We start from the raw sequence: 26,677 nt of genomic DNA, 5'->3' as shown, positions 1-26,677 counted from the left end.
GCGACTGTGGACGGTGGGGCTGGGGGTGGGCGGGACGCGGCCCCCGGGAGCGCTGGGGAGGTCGAGGGGGCGGGACTGAACCCCCAGAGCCTGGGAGCCGGATCATTGGTGTCCCCGCGTCTTGCGCAGGCTCCGTGGTGCCTGCGAGGTTGTGAGCTGGTTGGGCCGGGGCCGGGGCCGCAGCTCGGGCGGGTCATCCCCCCCACCCGCTCCCCGCGACGCCTGGGGTCTGACGGTCGCTCCTCCCGGGCGCGCGCAATCCGAGGTTTGCAGAATGAAAATCAATAAAATCAATGCAAATGCAAAGAACACGAAACGTGTTGGATTGTTGTTATTATTTGCGTTTGTTAAATTCTTTTATTAAAAAAAAAACAAAAAACATTTTCTCCTTGGAAAAGGTGGCTTTGGCTCGGATCAGGGCCTCGGAGAGGGACGCAAAAGCCCCCCCCCCCCCCGGGGTCTTCCCGCAGGGGGCAGGGGCGGGTCCTCGGTCCCGAGCCGCTCAAACTTCCCGGAGCCGCCCCGCTGGATCCAGCCGCGGGAGGGGAGCCCCCGGTGCGCTCGGCTTCCGGATAAGGCTTTCCCCTGCGCCTCATTGTCCGCACTTTAAGGAGATGCACCCCCCTCTCCACTCGCATTTCCCCGGTTCACCACCTCCACGCCACGGGGGCCGTGCCTCCTCCCCTCCACCCCCCCCCCCCCCCCAGCTCTCCCCGGCGCTTTAAATAATGATATTTGCATGCAGGGAGCGATTCATAAATATGTCAGGGCCGGTGAAATATAGGCAACATTTCAAACTTTCTATTTAAAAAACATGAATTATGGCCGCGGAAAATGTGTTCCCATTTAAAGGCGATACGAAGTATTTGGTGTCTCGTCCCCGGGCCCATCCATCACGCAGACAATAAAGAGAGTTTTTCGCCCTGACACCCGCGATTTATGGGCGCCCTTCTCTGCCCTCATCACTCACCCGCCGCGGCCAGCCCGGCGACAGGCCCCGCGGAGAGACCGGCAGCCGCCCCCCACCCCCGCGCCGGCCCGCGCGCGCACTTTGCGCCCTCGCCGGCCCCCCCAAGGCCGCGGCTCCCAGGGGGGAAGCGCCCGCTCCAGGGAGCTGGGAGGTCGGCGGTGACGGTCTAGGCAGCCGGGCGGGAGCTGAAACCACCTTCGTCCTCTCACCCCCGTGCAAGCCTGTCTTAGGGCCGGGCCCGAGCGCGCCCAGAAGCGGCCTTGCGGGCCGGCTCAACGTCCGGGCCTCGCCCGCCAACCGCGGCGCCGCGCCTCTAAGTTTCCAGCGCAGCCCGCCGGGGGTTATTTACGCGGGGGTTCGAGGTGAGCGGAGAGGACTGGGCCAGGGGTTCCCCAAGCCGATTGCTAGGCATCCCGCCCCGGGGAAGGCGAGCTGGTCCCCCGACCTTCCCTGCGAGCCCTGCTGGACGGACGCTTCTGGGCAGAGCTCTTTCTGCAACTTTTACAAAGCTTCCTTCTCCCTGGTGCGATCCCCACCAACACATACTGGGCGTCCGCTGCCCACTGGAAACTATTTTTTTACCGACGGAGGCCGAGGGGTTGGCGAGAAATAAGGAAGGGGAGGCGCCTTCCCTAGGGTTTCGCCTCGGGCCAGGCTCGGCCGCCCCAAGCCTCCTTCAGCCGGCGCCCCCACCTTGCGCGCGCGCACGCACCAGCGCGCGGTCCTGCCTAAGTCGCCACCGGATCGTTGTGGCAAAGTTGCGTCGAAGAAAGTTCGGGCTTCTTTTGCCTCGGCATTTGCTTTCAGTTTTTGCCGAGGGCGGACTCCGCCCGGCGGGTTCCCGAAGCACACCCCCCCCCCCCAGGGATGGGGGCTGCCGGGCACTGCGGGGCAGCAAGGGGCCGCCCCCGGCCTGAGGGCGCTCACAGCCCAGTCTCCTTTGGAGGCCGGACCTGCAGCCGCAAGATCACCAGGAGCCACCTCGCGTCCCGCGCTGGGCCGATGCGTCTGCATACACTCGAACCGGGAGCCGTTTCCTGCCGGATGCCTGCGAGCTGCATTTATTCGGATCCTGGAGGCGCAAACCGCAGAGAAATCCCGTCGATTCTAAAAACGACAAGGTTGAATTTATTAGAGCAAGATTTATGTGTAAGTGCAGGGAGATGAACATTATACAAACAGCTCCACGTCTAGTGTGAACGGAAGATCGCTTCCGGTTTCAAGGGCATGTAATATAACCATTTGAATGTTTAGATCTATAGAGGGATATAAAATATTATTAAATTCTTGGATGTGTACACATACAGTTTAGTTAGAAAAATTCTAGAGCAAGTTTGTTGTTGTTTTTTTTAAAACAGTTCCTGCTTGAATGCAATTCCCGCTCGAGATGATAGCCTTCATGTCCCAATAACCACCCAGCGAATATTTCCTATAACCAGAGTGAGTTCTGCTAGGTTGAAGGGTGCATGCATTATGTGTGCCTCTTTAAATATCTGCGGAGGAGCAGAGGTGAAATAAATACATTTAAGGAGAGCAAGCACACAGATAATTGAACTGCATCGCTACAATATTTCTGGGCATGGAAATAAATATTACTACCAGGTGGCCTGCGGAAGGTGTGCACAAATAGGGGGGCTTTCGGGAACCCGGGGTGGGAGCCACGGGTGCTGCAGCTCTGGACACCGAGCACGCTGAGGTGGGCTCTATTCCATATCCTCGACCTCGGACAACGCGGTGACTGCTGGGCGAGGCACTGCCGGGACAGCCAACACTGCCTTGCCTCCGGGGTTCTCCACGATTCATGCTCCGGGAGGGAGACTTCAACAGGCGCTGAACCTGGCATTTGGGGTCATAGGACCTGGGGTCATGCCGGCGGACCTTTCCCCCTTAGCCACTTCAGTGACCCCACAATCCTGGCTCCAGCGGGCTAGGCAGTGGCCATTTGGGCCTATGGATTTGGAGCAAGAGCTCAGAAAAAAGACAGGTCGTGCTTGATCCCGAGGTGTCTCAAAGCGCAAAGCTGGAGGACACCGGAGAAGGCCAGGATTTCGCTTCCATGCGGAGTCTGGGCCCCACCCAGCCGGGGAGCTCCGGTTTGAAGCCATAGAAGTGATTATCTGACTGCATTTACTTATTACGTGTTAGGCACCCCCTCACAGACTCAGTGCTGAAGCCCAGATGCCCGGAGGGTGTCCTCCACACACTTGCAAAGCTCAAGCAACACCAAGAGCGAGGTCCGCGACGTTGTAGCTGTGAAACTCCAAGGCCAGATACTTATTCCAGAATAGGGCTCTTGCAACAGTCCAACCATCACACTGCCCTGGTCCTTTTTTCTCATCCCTCCAAGCGCACCCAACCCTGGCACAGGCGCAGAGCTTCTGAGAGCCCCTGCTTGGGGAGAAATTAGGCAGGACTTTGTCAGGAGTTCCTGGGAATTGCACACACTCCCGAGGCAGCCCTGCCGCAGAGAAATAACCCGGACCCTAAGAATGCCCTGCTTCAGAAAGTGTGACTGTGCCAAAGTGGTCTATACTGTGTACCGAGAGGAGGGAGAGAGAATAGGAAATATTCCCTGTCAAGTAGGAAAGGGGGGAAAGGAAGAGGAGAAAAAAAAATAATAAAATGGTTAGGGAATCTAGAAAGAAGTGGGTGGGAAACAAAAAAAAAGAGAAGAGAGGAAAGAGGAAAAAGTCAAGAGAGGCGATCTGAAAAGTGTACAGGCGATGGCGAGGCCCTGGGACCAGACCGTGGCTCCGGCAGGCCCGGTGGCACCGCAGGCCGGAGAAGAGGTGAGGGCCGCCCGAGCCGGTCCCCCACTAGCCCTGCGAATCTGGGCCCTGCTCCCAGTCCGGAGGGGCGGGCCCGGGTCCAGCGGCCGCCGCCTGCTCCTGCTCTCCCCCCTCCCGGGGGACCACAAGGCGGGGCGGGACCGTGGTGGGGAGGCCCCCAGGGGCGCGCGCCAGTCCCGGACTGTTGGGGCGCTCTGGGCCAGGCTTTCCAGCTCGCCGGGCCTGACCTGTCAGGCGGATTATCTTCGAGGGAGATTAATAGGGGAGGCGGGCTGCAATAATAATCGTTTTGTTTGATGTGACAACTCTGATAGGCGTTGATTTACTTACAAACTGATAGGCTTTTAATTGAGCGCCTCCGCCGAGCCCGAGATGAAAGGGAAGCGGCGGTGAAAGGCGGCCCGCCTGCCCTCCGGCCTCAATACTGATTAGCCATCTCGACAGTGAATAGTTCAAGGCATTTTCAAACTTTTTTCCTCAGCTCTCTCGCCTTCCTTCTCCTCCCACCCCCTCCTCAAATATCTGCCATGCCCACTCCTTTTTTAGAGAAAACAAATCATTTACACTGTGTGCAAATAAAATCCGCAGGACATCCACGCCAACCGCCGCTGGGGCTGCAGGCTTTAGGCCTAGTGCGGAGTAATTAATAACTCCCCCACCCCCAAGGCCTCCAAGGCCTTCAGGGATTTGGCCTCCCCGGCGAGGTGCGCAGGCTCCGATGCCGGCGCCTCCCGAAAGCCCGGGGCGCGCAGGCCCCCAGGCGCCCCCGTGCGCTCGGACCTTCCGAGTCGGGGTTTGCGAAGAGCGGATGCACGCGGACCACGGTCCCCCCGCGCGCGCCGCCGGGCGCAGGCCTGCGAGCGTGTGCGGCCGCACCGAGGCACGCCCCTCCTGGGGCACGCGGGGCCCACTCTCTGGTGCCCGCAAGGCTTTCGGTGCCGGGGTTGATGCCCGAGAACCGCCCGATGTAAAGAGAAAGCTGCTGGGATTCCAGGAGAGGCAAAGAACTGAGTCTGGGGCGAGGCGGGGGGGGGGGGGGGATCTCGGGGGGAGGCGGGGACGGGGCGGGAGGAGACGCCCGCTGTCACCGCCAGCTCTGGCCACCGCCCCCAGCCTTCGGGGTCCCGGCGGCGGCGTGTCGAGGAGGCTGCGGCGACGCGCGGCCCACGGCCGGGCTCGCGGAGCTGGGAGCTCTACGGGGGATGCCGGCCGACACCTCGACAGCCGCGCGCTCCGCGACGCAGACACCATCACGCCCGCAGGACGCCGGCGGCCTCCCGCACCCGCTGCCCCGCAGAGACAGCTGAGGACTGTCCTGCCCTCCGAAACTCCCCAAAGATTATTCAGACCACCTTCACAACCTCGCGTGTGGCCTCACCGCCGTCTCACGGACTCACCTTCCTCGGGTGCCGCACCGTTCAAATCCCCTTGAACGCAGGTGTGTGCTTACACCTACACACACGCACGCACACACCCCGACCAACAGCAGCCCCAAACACACACCGCCTCACTTTCCTCTTCTCCATCCAGATCATCTGTAGTCAAGTTACGGTCTCATCAAGTTTACCAACCCAAAGGATCAAGGGATAAGACGAAAACGCAGGAAGAGAATGCCTACGAGAAAATTCTAAAACTCACCCCAGAAAGTTCTCGGTACCTGCGTGGAGTGGGAGAGAGACAAAAAGGCGGGGGTGGTGGTGGATGGAGTGGTGAGAGAGGAGAGGGCGAGCCTGCGGAGGGCAGGTCCTAGCCCCGACCCCCGCCGTCCGGGGCGCAGCGCCGAAGGAAACCGGGTGGCCAGCCCCGGCCCCTGCCCCCCGCGCGGGTACAGACCGGCTCCTGGCTCCCCGCGCTCCCTGCCCTACCATTTATCAAAGGACTTGACAACAAAAGAAGAGCCGGGGCGGAAAAGTGGGGGAGGGGAGATTCAAAGTCGTCCAAGTCCTTCCGAGGAAGGGGTAGTGTCCTCCTCCTGCCCCCTTTTCCAGTTTCTGCGAGTTTCTGGAGGCGACCTCCGAACTCGCTCCGGACGCTCCCCAAGAAAGCCCTGAGAACGCACACAGCGGCACGGAGGTACACACACACACACACTTGTGCACCCAGCTCCAGGTACACGGAGGCACGCACAGCGCCTCCCCTCTTCCTTCCAAACCGCCCGAGTGACGGTGCAAATCGAGGGGAACACGGCAGTCCCGCTCCGCTTCCCTGGAAGACCCAAGTTCCTACAGGCAGCCGCCCCCTCCCGCTCTCGCCCTTTCCCTCGGCTTCCCCTCCGCAGCTCAGTCCCCGCTCGGCGTTCCTAGGAATTCGAGCGAGCAGCCCAGAGTAAGCCCGGCCACCCAGCCCGCGGGGACACCGCAGGGTGGGAGCGGGTTGGGGAGGGGGCCGGGGTCCGCCCGAGTCGCCTCTCCACCGTGCGCCCGAGGCCGGGCCTCCTCGCGGCCTCTCAGCCCTTGCCAGGGCTCGAGAATCAAGGCGGGGGGGGGGGGGGAGCGACCCCACCACGGACCACCGGGACTCGACACTACGTTGTGGTGCGGGGCTCTTGGAAGCCTGAGTTTGGGGTCGGGGCAGGACGAAGGATGGGGTCCGCCGCAGGCTAGCAGCCCGACCTCCTCACGCTCCCGAGGGACTGACTCTCCGGGGGACAGAAAGCTCTCCCATCTTAGACGTCGCCGCCGCCCGCCTCGAGTACCCGGGGCAGCTTCTCCCTCCGCGGCCCCAAGAGACCCAAGTCCCAGAGGTAGGAAGGGGTCTGTCCTTCCACCCCGAGAGGGGCGAGGCGCGCACCTCGGGCCTGTGCCACCCTCCCGGCGCCCTGGGCACACCTGCGCACTTTACTCTCACTATTCATTTTCCTGACACACACAGCCTCTTTCCCCCTCTTCCATTCTTTCCCTTAGAGCCGCCCCCACCCCATCCCGGGAGGCTGCTCCTCCCCCCCCCTCTGCTGGTTCCCCCTTGGTCTCTTCCTTACTCTCCATCTCTCTCTTTCTCTCTCCCTCTCTCTTTTTCCCTTCAAGTCGCACCCGCCTTGTAATCAGCAACAAAAGCTGACATAAATCACGGGCGGATTGACAAGAGCTGACAAATAACTGATTGATTGCGGTCGAGGAACATTGACAATTGATGGAGGGGTGGAGATGCCCAAAGAACTGGGGAGAGAGGGGGAGAGAGGAGAAGAGAGGGTAGCAGGGGAGAGTAAGAACGGGGGGGGGGGGGACTGAGTGTGAAACAGAGGAAACATGTGACCCCCGCTCCAGCCCCAATCTGCGCGTCCCCGGGCGTCACGTGGCTGGGAAGGGCTGGGAGCCCCGCGCGCAGCCCGGAGAGGAGCCGCCGCCGCCGCCGCCGCCGCCGCCGCCGCCGCCTCCACTGCCCACCTAGCTTCTGGTTTCTCCGCTGCCGAACCTCGGGAAATCAAAGCGGGCGGGCGGACTTCCTCCGTCACCCGCTCCGCACCTTTCCTTACCCAGGCGGCCGCGCCGCGAGAGATTTCAATTACTGAGCGAGACAGAGTATTTGGTGTGTGGGTCCCCTGTGCACCCCTGGAGCCGAAAGTCGGGCCGTTGTCCGGACTCCCGCCGCTGCGCCTTCTAGTCACTCCCTCAATCCTGTTCCTCATACGCACCCTCCTGCAAAAAAAATAGGTTTCGGTTTATTTTCGAGCCCGGGAAAGGCCGGACGACGCAGAAGAAAAAAAGAGGGAGGCGGCCGAGAGCAAACGCAGAATAAATGTCCAGCTCGTCCTCGGAGCGAAATCGAGGGAGGGGACACGCGGGAGGGGGGCGGTGAAGAAGGAGCTGCCCATTAAAACCAGCGCTGAGAGTCCTGGCGGCGGCGGCGGCGGCGGCGCGGGACGCGTCACATCCCCTTGACCCTCCAATCACCTCGGGCTCCCATTTGATTGGAAGGCGGCAAAGGCTTTAATCTCCCCCTCGGTGCAGCTGCTTTTGAAGTGAGTTTCCTCGCCAGAGCCCCGGCTGGACAGGCAGCGGCTCACATCGCCCAGCGCAGCGCCAGCGCCGGGTCGCCAGCGCGCAGCGCAGGGGCGCAGCCCGAGGCGGACACGGCGAGCCCCGCGGCGCGCGCACAGCCCGGCCGGCTCCTCCCGCGCGGCCACGGCCCCGCCGCGGGCCACCCAGGATTATCCGCTTCTGGCTCCAGGCGCCGAGAGGGCGCGCCGGGTGCCCGTGGCCGCCGCACCAGCTCCTCCTCCTCCTGCTTCTGCTCCCCGGGCGAGCGCGCAGCCCGGAGCCCGCCCCGCGCCTCCCGGAGCCCTCCCCCCGCTGCTCCCATGCGTGCGGGTGGGTCATGAGCACAGCGCCCTCGCTTTCTGCCCTAAGAAGCAGTAAGCACAGCGGCGGCGGCGGCGGCGGCGGCGGCGGCGGCGGCGGCGGCGGCGCGGACCCTGCCTGGACCAGCGCGCTCTCTGGAAATAGCTCCGGCCCCGGCCAAGGCTCGTCCCCGGCCGGCAGCACCAAGCCTTTTGTGCACGCTGTGCCCCCCTCTGACCCTCTCCGCCAGGCTAACCGCCTGCCCATCAAGGTGCTGAAGATGCTGACGGCACGGACTGGCCACATTCTGCACCCCGAGTACCTGCAGCCCCTGCCTTCCACTCCCGTCAGCCCCATCGAGGTAAGGACTGTCCCCGGCTCGCGCGGGGACCCCCCCCCCGGCTGCCGCTCCGTGGGATTTCTTGCTCTCGGGATCTGGGGGTGGGAGTGTGTGTGGGGGATGGGGGCTGGGGGGGCGGGAGGTCAGAGTGATTCAGCTCTGGGATGGGGGGAGAGCACAGTGCTCCCGAACCCGTAAAACTAGGGCGGAAAGAGGGGGAGGAGGTAGATGGGGTGTGATTGCTAGGGGACAAAGCGGCCAAAACTTATTTCTCTCTCTGGTATTAAAGCCCCAACCCGGAACCAGGCCCCCTCACTTTGGGCCCCGGAAGACGGGCGGAAGTCGAAATGCGGTTCCAAAGTCGCAATCTTAAGGTTCCCCAGAAGCTGGTATTTGCACACAGCCTCTAAGGCGCCAACTGCCCAAGCCCTTACTCTGGATAATTGGGGATGTGCGTGTGTGTATGTGGGGGGGCGGGGGGGCGCAAAGGTATAGTCCTGGGTCTAGGAGTCGGAAACCAAAACATTTACTGAGTATTTAAAAAAAAAAAATACGGTTAGCTCTTAGAAAGGTCAGGAAAGATCCTGATTTGGCCGGGGCGCGGGGCAAGGGGGGGTGGGGCGGACTGCCGCCTTTCTCAAGGGCGAATGTCTGTCCGTGTCGGTCTGTCTGTCCGTTTGGCGAGGAGGGTGAAGTGGTGCTGCCTAGGATTGCGCCGAGAGCTGGGAGGATCCACACTGGCGGTTGCGGAAGGGCGTTTGAACCCCAGAAGCCAGGATTCTAAAGGGTTTCCCCTTCTTTCTCTTTGTGCCACCCCCCCAACCCCACGTCTGACCCGCAGCTTGATGCCAAGAAGAGCCCGCTGGCGCTGTTGGCGCAAACATGCTCACAGATCGGGAAGCCCGACCCCTCGCCCTCTTCCAAACTCTCCTCTGTCGCCTCCAACGGGGGCGGCGCGGGCGGTGCGGGCAGCGGCACCGGGGGCGACAAGGACGCAAAGTCGGGCCCCCTCAAGCTGAGCGACATCGGCGTGGAGGACAAGTCGAGTTTCAAGCCGTACTCCAAGCCCGGCTCGGATAAGAAGGAGCCGGGAGGCGGCGGCGGCGGCGGCGGCGGCGGCGGCGGCGGGGGCGGCGGCGGGGGGGTTTCGGCCGAGAAGTCCGGATTCCGGGTACCGAGCGCCACCTGCCAGCCATTCACGCCCAGGACAGGCAGCCCCAGCTCCAGCGCGTCGGCCTGCTCGCCAGGAGGCATGCTGCCTTCGGCCGGGGGCGGCCCGGAGGGCAAGGACGACAAGAAGGACCCCGACGTGGGCGGCGGCGGCGGCGCCAGCAAGGGCTCCGGGGGCGCCTCGGCCGAAGGGGGACCCGCGGGGCTGGCGCACGGCCGGATCAGCTGCGGCGGAGGGATTAATGTGGACGTGAACCAGCACCCAGATGGGGGGCCCGGGGGCAAGGCCCTAGGCTCGGACTGCGGCGGCTCCTCGGGCTCCAGCTCCGGCTCCGGCCCCAGCGCGCCCGCCTCCTCCTCGGTGCTGGGCTCCGGGCTGGTGGCCCCCGTGTCGCCCTACAAGCCGGGCCAGACAGTGTTCCCTCTGCCCCCCGCGGGCATGACCTACCCGGGCAGCCTGGCCGGGGCCTACGCGGGCTACCCGCCGCAGTTCCTGCCGCACGGCGTGGCTCTCGACCCCACCAAGCCCGGCAGCCTGGTGGGGGCGCAGCTGGCGGCGGCCGCGGCGGGCTCCCTGGGCTGCAGCAAGCCGGCCGGCTCCAGCCCCCTGGCCGGGGCGTCGCCGCCCTCCGTGATGACAGCTAGTTTGTGCCGGGACCCGTACTGCCTCAGCTACCACTGCGCCAGCCACCTGGCCGGGGCGGCGGCGGCCAGCGCGTCGTGCGCTCACGATCCGGCCGCGGCGGCCGCGGCGCTCAAGTCCGGATACCCGCTGGTGTACCCCACGCACCCGCTGCACGGCGTGCACTCGTCGCTGACGGCCGCCGCCGCCGCCGGCGCCACGCCGCCCTCCCTGGCCGGCCACCCCCTCTACCCCTACGGCTTCATGCTCCCGAACGACCCGCTCCCGCACATCTGCAACTGGGTGTCGGCCAACGGGCCCTGCGACAAGCGCTTCGCCACGTCCGAAGAGCTGCTGAGCCACTTGCGGACCCATACGGCCTTCCCCGGGACAGACAAACTGCTGTCGGGCTACCCCAGCTCTTCGTCCCTGGCCAGCGCCGCCGCGGCTGCCATGGCGTGCCACATGCACATCCCCACGTCGGGCGCTCCGGGCAGCCCCGGGACGCTGGCGCTGCGCAGCCCCCACCACGCGCTGGGACTCAGCAGCCGCTACCACCCCTACTCCAAGAGCCCGCTCCCCACGCCCGGCGCGCCCGTGCCCGTGCCCGCCGCCACCGGACCCTACTACTCCCCCTACGCCCTCTACGGACAGAGACTGACCACGGCCTCGGCACTGGGGTATCAGTGAGGGCGGTGGGGAGGGTCAGCGAGGGAGAGGAAGGGGCAGGGGGGAGGGAGGAGCCGAGGGGGGTGGGAACAGGGCAGAGGCTACTGTCACCCGCGCGTGGGGATGCCCCGGGCCAGGAGAGGGGAAAAAATATATATATGCCGTATCTATCTACCCGAAACAGCGACCGAGACCCGGTGGGAAACTCCTCTTTCCACCCCCACCCTCTCACCTCCCCACCCACCCAAACTTTATAAAAGTTGGAAAAAAAATATCATTTGACTTTTTATAGAAAAAGAAGGAAAAAATTAATTGAGAAAGTGTTCATCTGAGGACTGCATCGGTGGACACTGGTATTTATTTATGTTAGCTCCAAGCGGACCCGTGGTTCAAAAGTGCATTATTTAGGTTGAGCTCCGTAGGTTAAAAAAAAAAGAAAAAAGAAAAAAAAAAAAAGGAGGAGGGGTAAAAAAAAAAAATTTAAATCTCGAGGGTAAAAGTGTGGAAAACAAACCCTCCCGTCCCTTGTAGATTATAAATAAATACAAAACCGCCACAGAACTAGAGGTCTTCTCTTTAATGTTACTTTAAAATTGCTATTATTGTATTGTACGTTCTTATTTAATGTCTGATTGAAACACAAATTTACATGCATGTTTGTTACAAAAAAAGAAAAAACAAAACAAAACAAGTCACAATTTGTCAGCTCTGATTTCAAATTGCAATTATTTTTAAGGTGTATACCATCGAAAGAGAATGGGTATTTTTTTGTATGTATTCTGGAAGAAAACAAAAAAAAAAAAAGGAAAAACAATTCTATTCCAAAACCTCATTTGCCTTATTTTGTTCTTTAAAAGGAACACAACTATTTTTAATTTTTAAGTCCACCCGCTGAGAAGGGGACAAGTAAGGTTTACGTCATGTACTAAAATAATAGACAATGTATCGCTTTAAAGATTAAAATTCCGTATATTTGATGTATTAAAAGGTTTTACTTCTTATTATTATCTTTTTTATTTTTATTTATTTATTTTATTTTTTTTTTTTTGGTTAAAGAGAAAGGAAGAGCGTGGCAGTTTCGGCCGCAGTGGGTTCCCTGGGCCTCACGGCTACTCCTACTTCCCAGGACCGTGGCTGCATTTCCTATTGTTTTTGTTGTGATTTTCGGGAGGAGGCAAAGGACTGGCCAGTCGTGGGGCTGGCCTTGGGGAAAATATTTTTAAACAGGGGATTTCACAGATTTGTGGATAGTGTCCTGAGCCATCACTCATTTAGTCTTTAATTTTTCTCCCGGCACACGGTTTGTTAAAAGTGAAAGGAAAAAAAATGATTCTTAAAAAATCATTCTTTCCCTCTTGAGATTTTTGAGAATTTGGCTTTTGCTTTGTACAGAGCGGCGCAGTCCCAGACTGTCCCCGAGGCCTCAGCCCCCCGGAGGTGCCACTGCCCCTGGGCCGCGTCTTTCCGAACAGCCCCCGTCCCAGGCGCGCAGCCGGGAGAGGTCGGGGCACCGTGAGCCCTCGGGAGCCTGTTTCCCAGGCCTGGGAAGAGTCGCCGGAACCTTCTAGCCCCCCGGGGTGGGGAGAGGGAGTTCGCTCTCGTTTTCTCCCTCTGGCCGCCGGGGCCCACCCCTCGACACCCCGCGCCCGCCGGCGCCGGGGCTGCTTTTCCGCGTCCAGATGGCCCTGCAGCCCCGGCTGCACCCCAGGGTGCGCCGCAGCAGAGCGCGCCGGGCCTGAGACCTGGAAGCCCCTTCACACTCGGCCCCGAGGGGCCCCGAGCCCATCCTCGGTCTCGCCGGGGCATCCAGGGGGGCGCCGAGGGCCTGTCCCGGGGCTGCCGGCTGGGACCGGAGAAGGCGCGGCGGGACCCTCCTCCCCAGCTGGAGCGGCGGGACCGAGCTGCACGTAGCTCCGAGGCAACCGCGCAGAGAAGAGCCCTAATCTATATTTTTTTGAGGGTGTAGGAAGGGGCCGAGGCCCGGTGCACCCGCCCCCGGCTCCCCGCCCCCCGCCCCGCAGACGCTGCTGCTCAGCCCTGCGCGCGAGCTCGGGTCTCCCGGCTGTTGGGGCGCTCGCCCTCCCGGGCCGCGGGAGCTCTGGGCCCGGTGCGCCCCTTTGCTGGGACCCCGGGACCCCGGAGGCGCGGCGGGTGCGCGCACCCGGATCCCCTCTCCCTGGGGTCAGGCCGCTCTGGGTTCCCTCGGCGCCAGGCTCCCCCTGCCGCCTCGGGAGGCTCTCCGCCGCGCACAGGCCGCCCCCAGCCCCGGGCCTCGGTCGGCCCACCGCGCCGTTCCCGCCGCCCGGGGCTCGGGGGCTGGCGACCCGGAGACTTTCCCGCTCTCCTCCCTGCGTCAGCCTCACGGCCGCGGGCCTCTTCCCGGGTGGCACGCACAGCCACCCCGGTGACCCACGGGACGCCGCGGGCGCTCTCCGGCCCCCACCCCCGGGAGACAACTTGGTGGAGACCCCGGCCCCGTCGCCCCCCACGCGCCCGCCCGCGCGCCCCGACTGCGGGGACCCGAGCTGGCGCCGGAGGGGGACCCGCGGGCCGTGTCCCTCCGCTGCGGCCCAGGGAAGCGGGGCTGGGCTGGGCCTGGCGCCTCGAAAACCCGGGCCGATGGCGGGGGGAGGGGGTGTCGGGGGGGGGGAGCCCAAGTCATCCCGGGGCTCCGGGACAGACCCCCGGCCCCGGGCACCCCGGCGAGCGGGAGGGGCGCGCGTGCCAGGAGGGGGTGCGCCCCCAGTCCCCGCTGCTGCGGGGCCCGCGGCGCGGACGTGAGAGCCAGGCCCCTGCTCCTCTCCCCAGCGCTAGCCGCGCGCCCCTGGCCCCTCGGGGCCACACGCTGCTCCCCGTGAGCCTCGCGCCTCGGGACAGGGGTCCTTGCGCCACCACGCCTCGCCCGCCGGGACCCGCATGGGCGGAGAAGGACCGAGAAGTTACCCCGCCCTGGGATTTCAGGTCTGAGACCCGCAGGGAGAGCAACTGGACAAGGTCGTGCCTTCACGCCCACCCTGGGTATGTTATTAACAAAAAAAATCCAACCCAAAACTCCCAGCGATTTTAACGGGACCTCGGTCCCGGAGAAGCTGCGCAGAGGCAGCGCAACGCCGGGGCTGGGGCGCGCGGGGCCGCAGGGAGGAGCGCCCCCCGACGTGGCGGAGGGACCTGAGGCGCGCGGGCGCCGGGCCGGCGCAGGGGGTGCCCGCCTGAGCTGCGCACGCCGGCCCGGGTGCGAGTGCGCCCCGGGGAACGCACGCCCAGGCCCGCGGGGCGCTCGCGGCTCCCTCCCGCGCTCTCCGGGTCCGCCGCGGGGTCCCCGAGCCCCGCCGGCCGCCGCGCAGGCCGCAGCTAAGAGCGGCGTGTCCGCCAGGCGGCGCTGCGGAGCCCAGCAGGCCGCGGAGGAGAACGCGAACCGGGCCCGGCGCCGGCCGCCGCCTGGGGGCCCATCCCGCCGCCCCGCGCCCCGGCGATCGCAGGCGGGGCGGCGTCTGGGGTCGCGTCTCTGCCGCTCCTCGCCCCCCTCCGGCTGGGAACCGTGTCCCCTGCGCCTCCCCACCTGCTCTGGCGGCTGCCGCTGGGCTCCTCTCGCTCCGGCGCTCTCTCCCGCAGGGGTTGGCCCAGATGTCAGGGGCTGCTCCCCAACCACAGGCTCCCACCGCCACCCTCGAGGCTCTGACGGGGCACCTGTCTGTCGAGCGGAAGGGGTCCCCTAGGGCCTAGCCCTTGCCATGGGCTGTCCATCCCTTTCTCCGCCCTGACAGATGGGGAAACTGAGTCCCGGAAGACTGTGGCAAGACCTGCAGAGACAGCGCCAGACTCCCTCCATTCAACTCCTGACCCCGTCTATGCCTTGGGGGGTGACACGGTGACCCTGGGGTCTTTGTGCCCGGTGGTCTGTAAGCAGTCCCGAAAGGCGGATGAGAAAGCCCCTCTGGTTGATGAACTCCCTGTGCTTTGGAAAACATGTAAAAGTTGCCCAGAAGGGGAGACTTGTCCCTGGGGGACCATCCGAGGGCCCCTTCTGCACATACTGGCTTAGGGTTCCTCCCCCACCAAGGCTCGAGGCCCGGCCCTGCTCAGAGAGACTACAGAGCTGGGGCTGACCTGCTCTCATTAGGGGTGTTAAAGCATGACCGTTGCTGGGAACCAGAAATTCTGAGACAGGAGAACAGTGTGGTGGACATAGTTGTTGTCTGGGGGGTTTTTTGTTTTTTTTTTAAGTTCTCAGTGTTTTTACTATGGTTATTATTATTTTACTTTTTATTATGGATTTGCAAACATATACAGAGGTAGAAAGAATGGTATGAAAGACCCCGGAAACCCATCACCCAGCCTCAGTTAGGAACTCGTGGCCAATCTTGTTTCCCTCCCCCATCCCCACCCCCCAACCCGTTATTCTGAGGTGAACACGGGTATCTTATCATTTCACCCCCTCAGGTATTTGTCACTTCCAGCTGGGGTTCGAAGCTATGCCAAGGCTGGCTCCGAATCCAGGGCTCATCCTGCTGCCCTGCCTCAGCTGAGGCTCAGTGAGATTGAAGGACGTTGCTCAAGTTCAGGCAAAGCTAGGATCTGAACCCATTTCTACGAAGGCCAGAACCCGAGTACTTCACCCTACCCTGTGCTGGGGGTTCCCCAAAGTCCCAGGGATACTGAGCCCTTTCTGCCCTGTGTGTGACCCCTGGGGTTTTGCAAAAAAGACTCTCGAGCCTCTGGCAAGGCAGCCACACCTCACGGGGAAACCCACAGCACACGGGACGTTCTGAGTAAAGACAACGGAAAACCACATGGTGCAGTGGAAAGAGCACAGATTTGGGGTCAGGCTGATCTAAATCGAACTTGGAGCTCCACCCTTGGCTCAAGTCGATGGCTCAGTTTCTCTGGGCCTCGGTTTCCTCATCTGTAAAGTAGGGGCATTCATACTAACCCCCGGTGGAGTTGTTGTGAGGCTCAAATAAAATGATGTGAAAATGCCTAACCTACTTTCTGGCCCACACTGATTCTTAGTAAAGACAGCTTTCTTCTCTTCTCAAAGTTTTGTTTTACTCTGACCAGGTCTCTTGCTCAAGCATAACTGGGGCTCCCTGTGGCCCACCAGCTCAAACGCTCACTCCACCACCTGGCCATCAGAGTGCCATCAGGAGGTGGGTCATCTTCTAATCTGGCCCCTCTTTGCCTGTCTCAATTTGTGTCTTACCGGTCCTCACAATCCAGACCCTCTGCCAGCCAGCTAGTCCCCAACACCTTGGTCTGTTGTGCTCATCATACACTCCTTCCCTGAAATGCCTTCCAAACTCCCCTTCCCTCAAGACTCATCTCTTCCAGGAAGCCCTCCAGGTTTCCTCCCCCACCACCACCACTCATTGATCTTTCCTTGGTCGCATTCCCTGCACACTTACTGCAAAGGCAGAAGGTAGAAGCATGAAGGCCACTGGACTAGGGTTGAGGACACTTGGGTTTGAATGGTGCCTCTTCAGAGCTGCATGACCATGGACAAGTCTCTTCTGGCCTCTGTGACACTTGTCTCCAAAACCAATATTGGACGGTGCACACCTTGGGTGAGCCCCACACTTACCAACAATAATGTTAACAAGGAACATATATGGCACACTTACCTTCCAGGAACTCGTCCAGTCCTAGTTACATTACTAGTCTCGTTTTACAAGTGAGAGAGAGCTGAGAAGTCCCTCTGTGCTCCAGAGCTCAAATCCTTAATGACAGCACTTTACTCTGCTAGTCCCTGTGCCTGGAATCATTGTCCTCTGTATTTTTCCCCCTAATTTCCAGCAACTCAAAACTCCTGCTTTAAATCTCAGGCCTGTGTCATGTCCTCCTGGAAGCCCATAGATCCTTCCCATTGGAATCTCTGTCCTTCTCTTTGCTCCTGTAGCTCCTGTCCATCCTACCATCATATCTCCTTACATTTTCCTGACAGCCTGGACTCTGAGGCACTGGGGCAGAAGACTGTCTTCTATACCTATTTCTCGTCCTGGCAGCTAGCATGGTACCTAGAACATAGTAGATGTTCAATAAGTGGTAGAGGGAAGGACAGAAGAGGAGGGAGAGAGGGAAAGACAGAGGAAAACAAACACAAAAGATGGAAGGGGGAAGATGCCACAGTACTGGGCCATCTTGAGTGAGGTGATTCTTTCAAAAAGAGTAGGAGGAAAAGTCACAGTGACCTTAGAGGACCCCAGAATGTCTTTGTCCGAGGCAGCAAAACTCAGGCCTGAGTAAGCTTCTGTGCATCAGTTAGATCCTTAAATAGTGCTTGAAGAAGAAAAATGTTCTCGCAGTCTGGAGGTGGGCAGTCCAGGCGAAGAATGGCCCTCAGTCATCAGGGACCCAGAGCATTCTGTCTTGGGCTGTTGGGCCACCCCAACCTGGAAGCTTCTATCCTCACAGCATCTCTAAGTCCAAGATGGCTGCTGGGGCTCAGCTCCCATTCCCTCATCCCAAGGAGCAGGAAGGAAGAGTGAAACAAGGAAGGTAAAAGGGCCTCCTCCTTTTTAATGAGTCTCTCTGGAATCCACAGGCAATACTTCAGCTTATACCTCATTGAGTAGAACTTAGTCTCATGGCATGCTTAGCTGCAAGGGAGGCTGGGAACTGCAATGTTTAGCTGGGCACACTGCTGCCTCAGATAAATTCAGGGTTCTGTTACCAAGGGGAGCTGGAGGGGCGGGAGCGGGGACACGACATTAGCAGACTCCCCTGCAATCCACGGATGGGGTCAACCAGAACCAGGGTCCTAATAGAGCTTTTTGGTGGGTGGCCTTTCAGGGGGTCCCTGGATAGTGACTTCTACCTCTAAACCACAGATTCTTATTGTTAGAGTGGGCACGGGTGGTACTTCATAAGCCCCCAGAAGTTATAGTCCAAGGTTGGGGGGTTTTCTTCCTTTCAGGTGCCTGGAGTTGCATGCTGCAATGATTTAGGGTGAAATTTGTCAAGAGTACATTTTTCCCCCTTTGCTTAGAGACCTCTTCATTTTGGCCCCGAATGCCACACACAACAAGAAGCCAGCAAGAGGAAGAGGTGGTCTTTTAAATTTAAAACAAAAACACAAAACAAGTGGGTGGAAAGGGAGAAGCACTGTAACCTTACCCGCCACCCCTTTCCATGTTACTAAGAAAAAACCGAATACAGTCTCCAACTCAAAACAGAGGCAGGCCGATGCTAAATCCACTTTGTGCTGACCTTACCTTAAATAATTCTGGTGTAACTCCAGAAACCTGAAAGAACACAAACAGCACCAGTGAATCAGAATTTGAATCATGCCTCCCGCAAAGCAGCCTCCCCCCTGCCAGGGCAGGCCCCTCCTGGTGGATCCAGGAGGGCCGGGGCAGCAGAAGGCCCGAGGACGCTCTGGGAACTGGAGGGGTAGGAGAAATCAGGAACAGATGCACTAGTGTGAGCTTTTTCAGTGCTGTGTTGCTGGAAGCTTCCTCAGCCTTAGGTCTCCACGGAGGAGAGACGTTTCAGAGGTCTCACCAACCTCTGCGGGTGTCTCTGCCACTCTGCAGTCTTCCTTCCACACACTCCACGAGCATCTCCTCTCCCCCACATCCTCCGGGGGCAGTTCCTGTGCTGTGGGAATTCTACACCGTCCACATCACCAGTTCTTAAGCCTTTTGTGGGTTGAGGGAAGGATGCAGAAACCACAGGCCTTTTTTTTTTTTTGAGAAGCAGATGAAAGCCACAGCCCCTCTTAATAGAAATAAGCGCACATACTCAACACTGGAAACGTAATTTCAGGTAGTTCATGGACCTGTGGATTTAAAATCCTCAGTCTTGAAGGAAATCCAAGATTAAATATAAAAAGACTATGCCTCTGGGAAATGCCATGGGGGATTCTGGGTTTTCAGCTCTAAACTATTCTGACCAAGGCAACATTCCAACGACTCTGTGTGATTAACTGTAATAAATAACATTTATGTCAACCTACCACAAGCCAGCATGCAGCGTGCAGCAGAACCCTGTGAAGTGGGCACTATGATGAACCCCACTTTATAGATGAGGAAACTGAGGCACAGAGAGGTAAAGTGACTTGCCCAAGGTCACACGGCCAGCAAGTGGCAGAGCTGGGATTCTGGTATAGGCCCTTCGACTCCAGAGCCATAATTTTTGTGCTTTTCACCACTGCATAGTGACCTCAGCCTCTCTGTACACTGAAGACACACACATCTGCCTTCCTCCCCTAACAAAGGTGTCAGAGCCCACCCAGTGGTGTGCTGGAATCAGTTCATGTTGGCTCACAAAATTGGCCACACCTCTTCCCAGTTTCTCATTCTATGGCATTCTGGTGATGGCTTGACATCAGCCATGGTTGGCAGCATTTACACAAAAGCAATCGGCAAACACTACAAATGAAGGCTTCCTCCCCCCAGAGAGCTGTTTGCTAACTGTTCACCAGCAAACCACTGGACCCACCTAATCTCATCCCACTTAGATGGCTCAATCCTCAGATCCAGCAGCTCAGGCTCTGAATCAGTGGGAAGCGGGGAGCCTCCTCCCTGATAGCACCAGAAAGGAGGATGTGGATAGGGTCTGCTGCCCCCAAACTTAAGTGTGTGGGGTATTTAAGGAGAGGATAGCCCCCTCTCTGATACCACTATATGCAAGCCATCTTTCAACTGCCCTCAGTACCTTCCATCTGCTAGAACCAAAGCCCAGTCATCTGGGGGGTTGGATCCCTTCTGCTGGGCAGGTCCATATCCTTCACACCAAAGCTGATCCACAACTATGGAATGATGTTGGCAGCCCACCTGATGTGGGGAGCCTTGGCTGCCTAGCAGCTTCTACAGCCTGCTCAGTTCTATACTCCTGACTCTGGATCTTCGGCTATTGATGCTGGCCAGCCAAATCTCATTTAACCCTGCCCCTTTGAGGTTAGCCACAGGCAGCTGGCCCCTTCCCCCCCCCCAACCCCACCAGACACCACCTCCTACAAGTACCCAGCAAACTGCCCAGCTGGGGCCAAGCCAGTTATGACGATGCACATTCTCTAACTTCTGCTCATGGGGAAACCCTATCTGACAGCAAGGATTCCAGTGGGCCAGGCCTAGAGTGGAGGCTACCCTGGTGCTCTCTCACCAGCCAGAGTCTCAGGCCATAGGAAAGAAATCGGATGATGGAGATTATGATGATGATTACCATTTTGTGAGCATTTTCCTTATGCCAAAGAACTTTCTCTTGCTTTATATTATCTTTCTTCATCCTTGTAAGGTCTCTAGGACATGAGTACTATGTTAATCTAGTGTTAATAAAAGAAAAACTGAGATTCAGACACGTTAATATCATATGTGAAGTCACACAGCTAGTAAGCGGTGGGCTGAAATGCAAGGCCAGAGCTGTTTCACTCCAGAGCCCATGCCTACAAAACCTATGTACTTCAATTCAAGGTACTACCCTCAGAGCTGCTCCTTTCCCAGTCCCCAGGGAAGTGTGAGAAAGACAGGCCCCCTTGCCTCTCTTAGTGTTCCCTGAGGGGGGCCCCAGGCAAGAATGAAGACAACCTTGGTCCTCACTGCCTAGTCAAAGTTGTGACCCTCCGGACAGGGAAAGTGAGTGTTTTCACTGGCAAGCATATGAGCTCTTGCTGCACACGCAGCATGAAGGCAGTAAATAGATGACCAGGAAATGGTGTCTGCCTTCAAACCACTTGCTGTCCAGTCTAGTGGGTCCGAGAAACAACTGTTGCTTTAAGGTGGTTGTGATATGTGCTATCCCAGTGGAGGCACAGGATTAATTCCCATAGGAGGACGTGGAGATCACTGAGGAGGGGGGAGCGCTTGATCTGGGCGTGGCAACGAATAGGCATTTGGTGGATGAAACATCGACGACAACTTGGAAATTAGGAGGAGGGACCAGCAGGATCTAAAGCAGGGATCAGGGACAGCCCATGAGGGTGCTTGGTAGGGACCTGGCTGTAGCAGAGGGAGTGGGTGGGAATATGGTGGGAATAGATGGTGTCTTGTTCTTTGATAAGCAGTGGGGAACCATCAGAGGTCTTAGAGCAATAGAAAACCATTACGGGGTGGAATAATGAGGGACTGGGGAAAGGACTGGTCAGAGGTCGGATAGTTCAGACAGGAGAAGGTGAGAGCTGGAAGCAGAGGAGAGGCTGCAGGACAGGCAAAGCGAGGATGATTCCAAGGACAGTGAGAAGGTATAACGGCCTGGATTCAGCGATGGGCAAGGACTAGAAAGGAGAGAAGGAAGGCAAGTATAGTCCTGAGGTCTTTAGCCTATGTTATTGAGCTACACTGCTGGAGCAGAGACCCTCAAATACAGTGACTTTAATCAAACAGAAGTTTCTCTCAGGTTTCTGTTGTCAATGCTGGTGGGGCTGCTTTGCTATGTGATGGCATTCAGGGCCCCAAGTTCCTTCCCTCTTGGTGCTCCTTCATCCTCTAGGATATTGTAACCAACAGTATGATCAGATATGGCACTATTCCCATATTTGGGGAAAAGGACAATGTCCAGGACGAGTGATGTCCTTCTAAACAAGTAAAGAAGAAATCACTCACAGTCACCTAACCACACTCAGCAATGGCATGACGTTTCTGCCCGAGTGGCCATGTGCGAGGAAGGAGGGAGAAGAGATTTGGGGATGGAAGGCTAAGGAGGAGTCTGCCATATTTGGGTACCTGGGAGGAATTCTGAGGGACAGCAGGCTTTGGCAGAAGAATACAGGGTGTGGGTTTTGTATGGGTTGAGTTTCCAATGCCTGCAACAGATCAGGGCTGGGGATATGAATTTCTGAGTTGTAAGCACAGAAAAGAGACTCAAAACTTGGGGTAGGAGAGATATGTACCTAGGGAGAGAAAACCAAAGAACAAAACTGGATTAGTGTGGAGCCTGAAACTCTTGAGGAAGGCTTAGGAGGAAGAGTCATTGCGCCGATGGTACTTCCTAAAGATGGTGGCATCAATATATCCCATCCCATGTACTCCTCTTATAGTATGAAGTTGACACTGTTCCTCAGCAGGTAGAGTCCACACTCCCACCCCTTGAATCTGGCCAGGCCTGTGATCAGAGCAGAAGTGATGCCATGTGACTTCCAAGACTGTCAGGATGAGCAATACTGGCCCCCCAGGAATGCTCACCCTTGAAACTCCATGCTCTGAGGAAGCCAAGTGGTCACATGGACAGGCCACGTGTAGGTGTTCCAGCAACAGCCGCAGCTGAAGTCTGAGCGAAGAGTGGCCGCCTGAAGCATGGAGTGACAAGACTGAGAGGAGCTCAGCCTCCAGCCTTCGGACTGCCTTGGACTGTCCCCTCCGTGAGTGGGACAGAGACAAGCCCTTCTCACAAAGCCCCGCCCAAATTGCTGATACTTGAACAAAATAAATGTCATTATTGTTTTAAGTCACTAAATTTTATTTTTTTTTTTCAAGCCACTAAATTTTAGAGTCCTTTTCTTCATAACAATAGGTGACTAATACAGGCCAGAGTCCCTTTCACCATGTCAGGAAAATGGCCCAAACCCTCCAGAACATGATCCTTTATCTGTGTTCCTTGCTCACAGCTGTGACCAGGCTTTGGACACCCCAGGATGGTCACCTCTCTGACCCCCTTAGGGAGGCCCTTGGCTTGGCCTCATAGTCCACCCCACAAAGGACATTCCCAGGCTGCATACCTTCTCTGTCTCTGTCCCCAAAGGGCCAAGAGGGCAGTGTGGTGCCAGAGAAGCAGAGGAAAGGAAGGAGTCTCCAAACATAAGGGATAGAAAAGTCTGCGTTCCCTTTCAAATATTCATTTCCGCGACGCCTGCGTGGCTCAGCAGTTGAGCACCTGCCTTCAGCTCAGGGTGTTATCCCGGAGTCCCGGGATCGAGTTCCTCATTGGGCTCCCCTCAAGGAGCCTGCTTCTCCTTCTGCCTGTGTCTCTGCCTCTTTCTCTGTGTCTCTCATGAATAATAAATAAAATCTTTTTAAAAAACCCACAAATATTTATTTCCCCCTAATTATATCTGCACACGGAATAAATGCCAAACCTGGAAAAACAAAGAGATGATGGTCACAGAGGAAGCCTCTATGACCAAGAGGTAGACATAAGAGATGAAGGATGGGGAGGTGGTCAGAGACACCACATCTTGGGTGGACAAGAGACTTCAGAGGGGACATGGTTCCAGTGCCAGGAGCCCCCCAGAAGGCAGCAGAGGATGGTCTTTGGTAGGGGATGGGCATGGCTCCACACCCAGAGCATTATTGGGATATGATGTGAAATGCTCACTATAATCAAGTTAATTAATGCATCCTTCATCACACACCCTGTATGTGTGTGGGGGGGAAACATAGAAGCTCTATCCTTATGGCACATTTCAGGTATACAGTGCAGTATTATTAACCGGAATCATTATGCTGTACATTAGAACCCCAGAACTTACTCATCCTATAGCCTTATACCCTTTGCCACCAACATCTCCCCCATTTGCCCTACTCCCCCTGCCCCAGGCAACTGCATAACCACCATTCTATTCTTCACTTCTATGAGTTTGACTATTTTATTTTATTTTTTAATTTTTATTTATTTATGATAGTCACACAGAGAGAAAGAGAGGCAGAGACACAGGCAGAGGGAAAAGCAGGCTCCATGCACCGGGAGCCCGATGTGGGATTCGATCCCGGGTCTTCAGGATCGCGCCCTGGGCCAAAGGCAGGCGCTAAACCGCTGCGCCACCCAGGGATCCCAAGTTTGACTATTTTAAATTCATTATATATGTCGTATAGCACAGTATTTGTTTTTCTGTGTCTGACTTACTTCACTTAGCATAATGTTCTCCAGGCTCATCCATATCGTTGCAAATGGCAAGATGGCAGGATTTCCTTCTTTATGGCTGAATGATATTCCTCTGTGTGTGTGTATGTGTGTGTGTGTGTGTGTGTGTGTATTTAGCCCTTCATCCATCCATGGACACATGGATCCATGTGGACTGTTTCCATACCTTGGCTATTGTGAATAATGCTGTAATGAACGTGAGAGTATAGAGATCCTTTAGAGATATTGATTTCATTTTCTTCAAGCCAGAAGTAAGATTGCTGGATCATATGGTGGTTCTATTTTTAATTTTTTGAGAAACCTCCACACTGTTCTCCCTAGTGACAGCACCAATTTACATTCCCAGCTAGAGTACACAAGGGTTCTCCTGTCCCCACAGCCTCATCAACACTTGTTATCTCATCTTTTTGATGATAGCCATTCTAACAGATGGGAGGTGATATCTCATGGTGGTTTTGATTTGCATTTCCCTGATGATTAGTAATGTTGAGCACTTTTCATGTACCCATTGGTCATTCGTATATCTTCTTTGGAAAAATGTCTGTTCAGGTCCTTTGCCCATTTTTAAATAGGTTATTTGTTGTTTTTTTTTTTTTTTTTTTTTTTTTGCTATTTAGTTGTATGAGTTCCTTATATATTTTGCATATCAACCTCTTATCAGACACATGGTGTGCAAATATTTTCTCTCATTCTATAAGTGGCCTTTTCATTTGCTGATTGTTTCCTTTGATGTACAGAAGCTTTCTTGTTTGATGTAATCCCACTTGTCTATGTTTTGCATTTCTTCTCTTTTGTTGCTTTTGGTGTCATATCCCAAAAAATCATTGCCAATACCAATGTCAAGATTTTTCCCTTATGTTTTCTTCTAGGAGTTTTATGGTGTCAGGCCTTATGTTTAAGTCTTTAGTTAATTTTTGTGTCCAGTGCAGGGTAAGGGTATGTACCTTTCTTGGGAGGTTACCCCTATGCCTGGCATCAAATTCTACCTGCTTGGGACTGTGGCCAAAGTACCCCCATCTCTGTATCCTGAGACTTCTGTACTAGGACCAATGCCTACAGGGCAGATGTCTGGCCATTGATCAAATAGCCAGCCAGTGTGCTGATTGACTGATAGATCAATTAACACCTGACAGATGGCCAGATCGGTGATTGAAGGACAAAACAGCAGCTTGGCTGGCTAAGGACAGAGTTTGCATCTAATATATCTTTATCCCAAATGACACTTAACCCAGGGCCTGAAGCTCAATAAATGGCTGCCCTATTAGTCATATGGTTCACCTAGCATCAAGTGATGCTGGGAAATGTAGTCTTATTTTATTAGAATCAATTCTAAATCAGGATTCTAATACAGGAAAAACAGAGGAATGGAGATTGGAGGGCCACTAGTGATCTCTGCTATAAAGTCACAAGAATGAGTCTGGTTAAGGGCTGCAGACACTTTAGGGACACATTTCCAGTACAGAAGTGAAACTGCATGGAGTTTTTGGGTTTAAGATTTTATTTATTTATTCATGAGAGACACACAGAGAGAGAGGCAGAGACACAGGCAGAGGGAGAAGCAGGCTCCATGCAGGAAACCCGATGTGGGACTCAAAACTGGGTCTCCAGGATCAGACCCTGGGCTGAAAGCAGCACTAAACCACTGAGCCACCCAGGCTGCCATGCATGGAGTTTTTGAATTCTGGAGTCACCTCTTCCGCAGAGCTTTTAGAAGGCCATAGTTCCTCCCCTTTATTCTTTGGTGGCCTAGGGAGATGCTGAGCTGGGAAGCAGAGAGAGGCTACCTTTGCCCTTTGAAATTATTGCTTTCTACTTCCAAAGGCCTGCCCTTGAAGTATATGTAGTCATATCTTATTTGATTGTGCTCATCACAAAATCTTACTAAATTTCTCATCTGAGACCTGGCCCCAGTGCTCCTGGTTACCATTCATCCTAAGTTCTTTGCAGGAAGCACCTATTCACAGTCACAGCCTGAAAATTCTCCCTCCTTGACTCTTTGCGGAAATGGTCTCACCCTGAGCCAAATGGCAAAGTCAATGCGTAGGTACTGTGCCAAATTCCAGGCCCTGTTGCCCGGGTTCAAATTCTAGCTCTGTCACTGGCTGGCTCTGTGACCTTGGGCACATTGCTAACCCCACCCCACCCCCACCCCCACCCAAGCCTTGGTTTCCTCATCTGTAACATGGGATGAGAAGAATACTGCCAATCTCCCAGGGACAACCCTGGGAATTGTTTCAGTGGTGAGAATGGGATCCAGCAGGAGTTAAGACTTCAAAATCTCTTAGGTGTTATTAGAATGTAGACAATCCTTTCAGGCCCGTGTTTTCTGCCTCCCCAGCTTTTTGAGGGGTAAACAGCCCAGTCTTTTCTATCTTATGTGCCTCTTCTCTCTCCCCTCCAGGCACAGAGTAGAGAATCCTACCGCCAGCTCAGTCCAACATGGAGTTGGCATGGTGTGAACAGGTCTGTGGTTTACACTCTTCTCCTCTGACCAGGTGCCAGACGTTCTCCTCTCTTCCCTCCTCTGCAGCCACATCCCACCCAGAGGTGCTGAGGTGGCCTGTGCTATGCTGTGGTCGTGTGGTACACACCTCCTCCCTCTTCACTTTGAAGAAGGACCTACCACAGGCCACCCTCACACCTTGCATTCAGATCACCCCTCTCCCAGAGCAAAGGATAAGGGGCTGAAAATGAAAATTGCTTCCAAGCATCCCTCTGGTTCCTTGAGTGTCACTTTTCTGCATATTTATGGTAATCATCCTTGCAACAAAAACAGTGACTTCACTGTCTAAATAATAAGGCAATTTGTTACAGCTAATTACTCAAGGACTTCCTTAATCTCAATTAAAAGATCCGAGAGGATTCCTGCCCCTCTCATCCCAGTGTTCCTGAAGATCCCCCTAATGTATTCTGGATCACAGATTAGTGGGGAGCCAAGAACGGTCCTTGCTGGGCAGAACTGCTTGCTAAAATCCATCCCAGCAACGTGAAGCAGTGATTTATTGTGACATGGAATGTGGGACATTTCCCCAGCTTTTGTGATTGTGGTAA

The 26,677-nt window shown here is 56.6% G+C and overlaps 2 protein-coding genes and 1 long non-coding RNA gene across 11 annotated transcripts; 2 read left to right on the top strand and 1 right to left on the bottom strand.

The window, feature by feature from the left end:
• Positions 1-325: 325 nt before the first annotated feature.
• On the bottom strand, positions 326-14,543 carry LOC140632055 (uncharacterized). Of its 9 annotated transcripts, none has more exons than XR_012029566.1 (3): positions 14,397-14,543; positions 7,232-7,394; positions 326-2,077 (listed from the first exon to the last, which is right to left on the bottom strand). XR_012029566.1 is itself a non-coding variant. In XM_072823714.1 (2 exons), the coding sequence occupies exons 1-2, from the start codon at positions 5,008-5,010 to the stop codon at positions 1,541-1,543; spliced, it is 1,224 nt and encodes a 407-aa protein (XP_072679815.1). In that variant the 5' UTR covers positions 5,011-6,680; the 3' UTR covers positions 326-1,540. The 9 variants fall into 9 exon arrangements, 1 of the variants encoding a protein (XP_072679815.1); XR_012029563.1 differs by lacking the exon at positions 14,397-14,543 and adding an exon at positions 2,570-3,361 and having other exon boundaries at positions 7,232-7,843; XR_012029562.1 differs by lacking the exon at positions 14,397-14,543 and adding an exon at positions 2,570-3,358 and having other exon boundaries at positions 7,232-7,843.
• ZNF503 (zinc finger protein 503) lies at positions 4,872-11,838 on the top strand. Its single transcript, XM_072823713.1, has 3 exons — positions 4,872-5,197; positions 5,290-8,397; positions 9,218-11,838. The coding sequence occupies exons 2-3, from the start codon at positions 8,074-8,076 to the stop codon at positions 10,856-10,858; spliced, it is 1,965 nt and encodes a 654-aa protein (XP_072679814.1). The 5' UTR covers positions 4,872-5,197; positions 5,290-8,073; the 3' UTR covers positions 10,859-11,838.
• On the top strand, positions 13,618-15,822 carry LOC140632056 (uncharacterized). The gene is made up of 2 exons (XR_012029569.1): positions 13,618-13,855; positions 14,602-15,822. It is a non-coding gene; the product is annotated as an uncharacterized lncRNA (long non-coding RNA).
• Positions 15,823-26,677: the final 10,855 nt, after the last annotated feature.

This window comes from Canis lupus, chromosome 4 (genome assembly GCF_048164855.1).
Source record: "Canis lupus baileyi chromosome 4, mCanLup2.hap1, whole genome shotgun sequence".
In the NCBI taxonomy this organism is placed as follows: Eukaryota; Metazoa; Chordata; class Mammalia; order Carnivora; family Canidae; genus Canis; species Canis lupus.
Note: the sequence above shows the minus strand (reverse complement) of the source record. Positions and strands in the feature narration are given on the sequence as shown.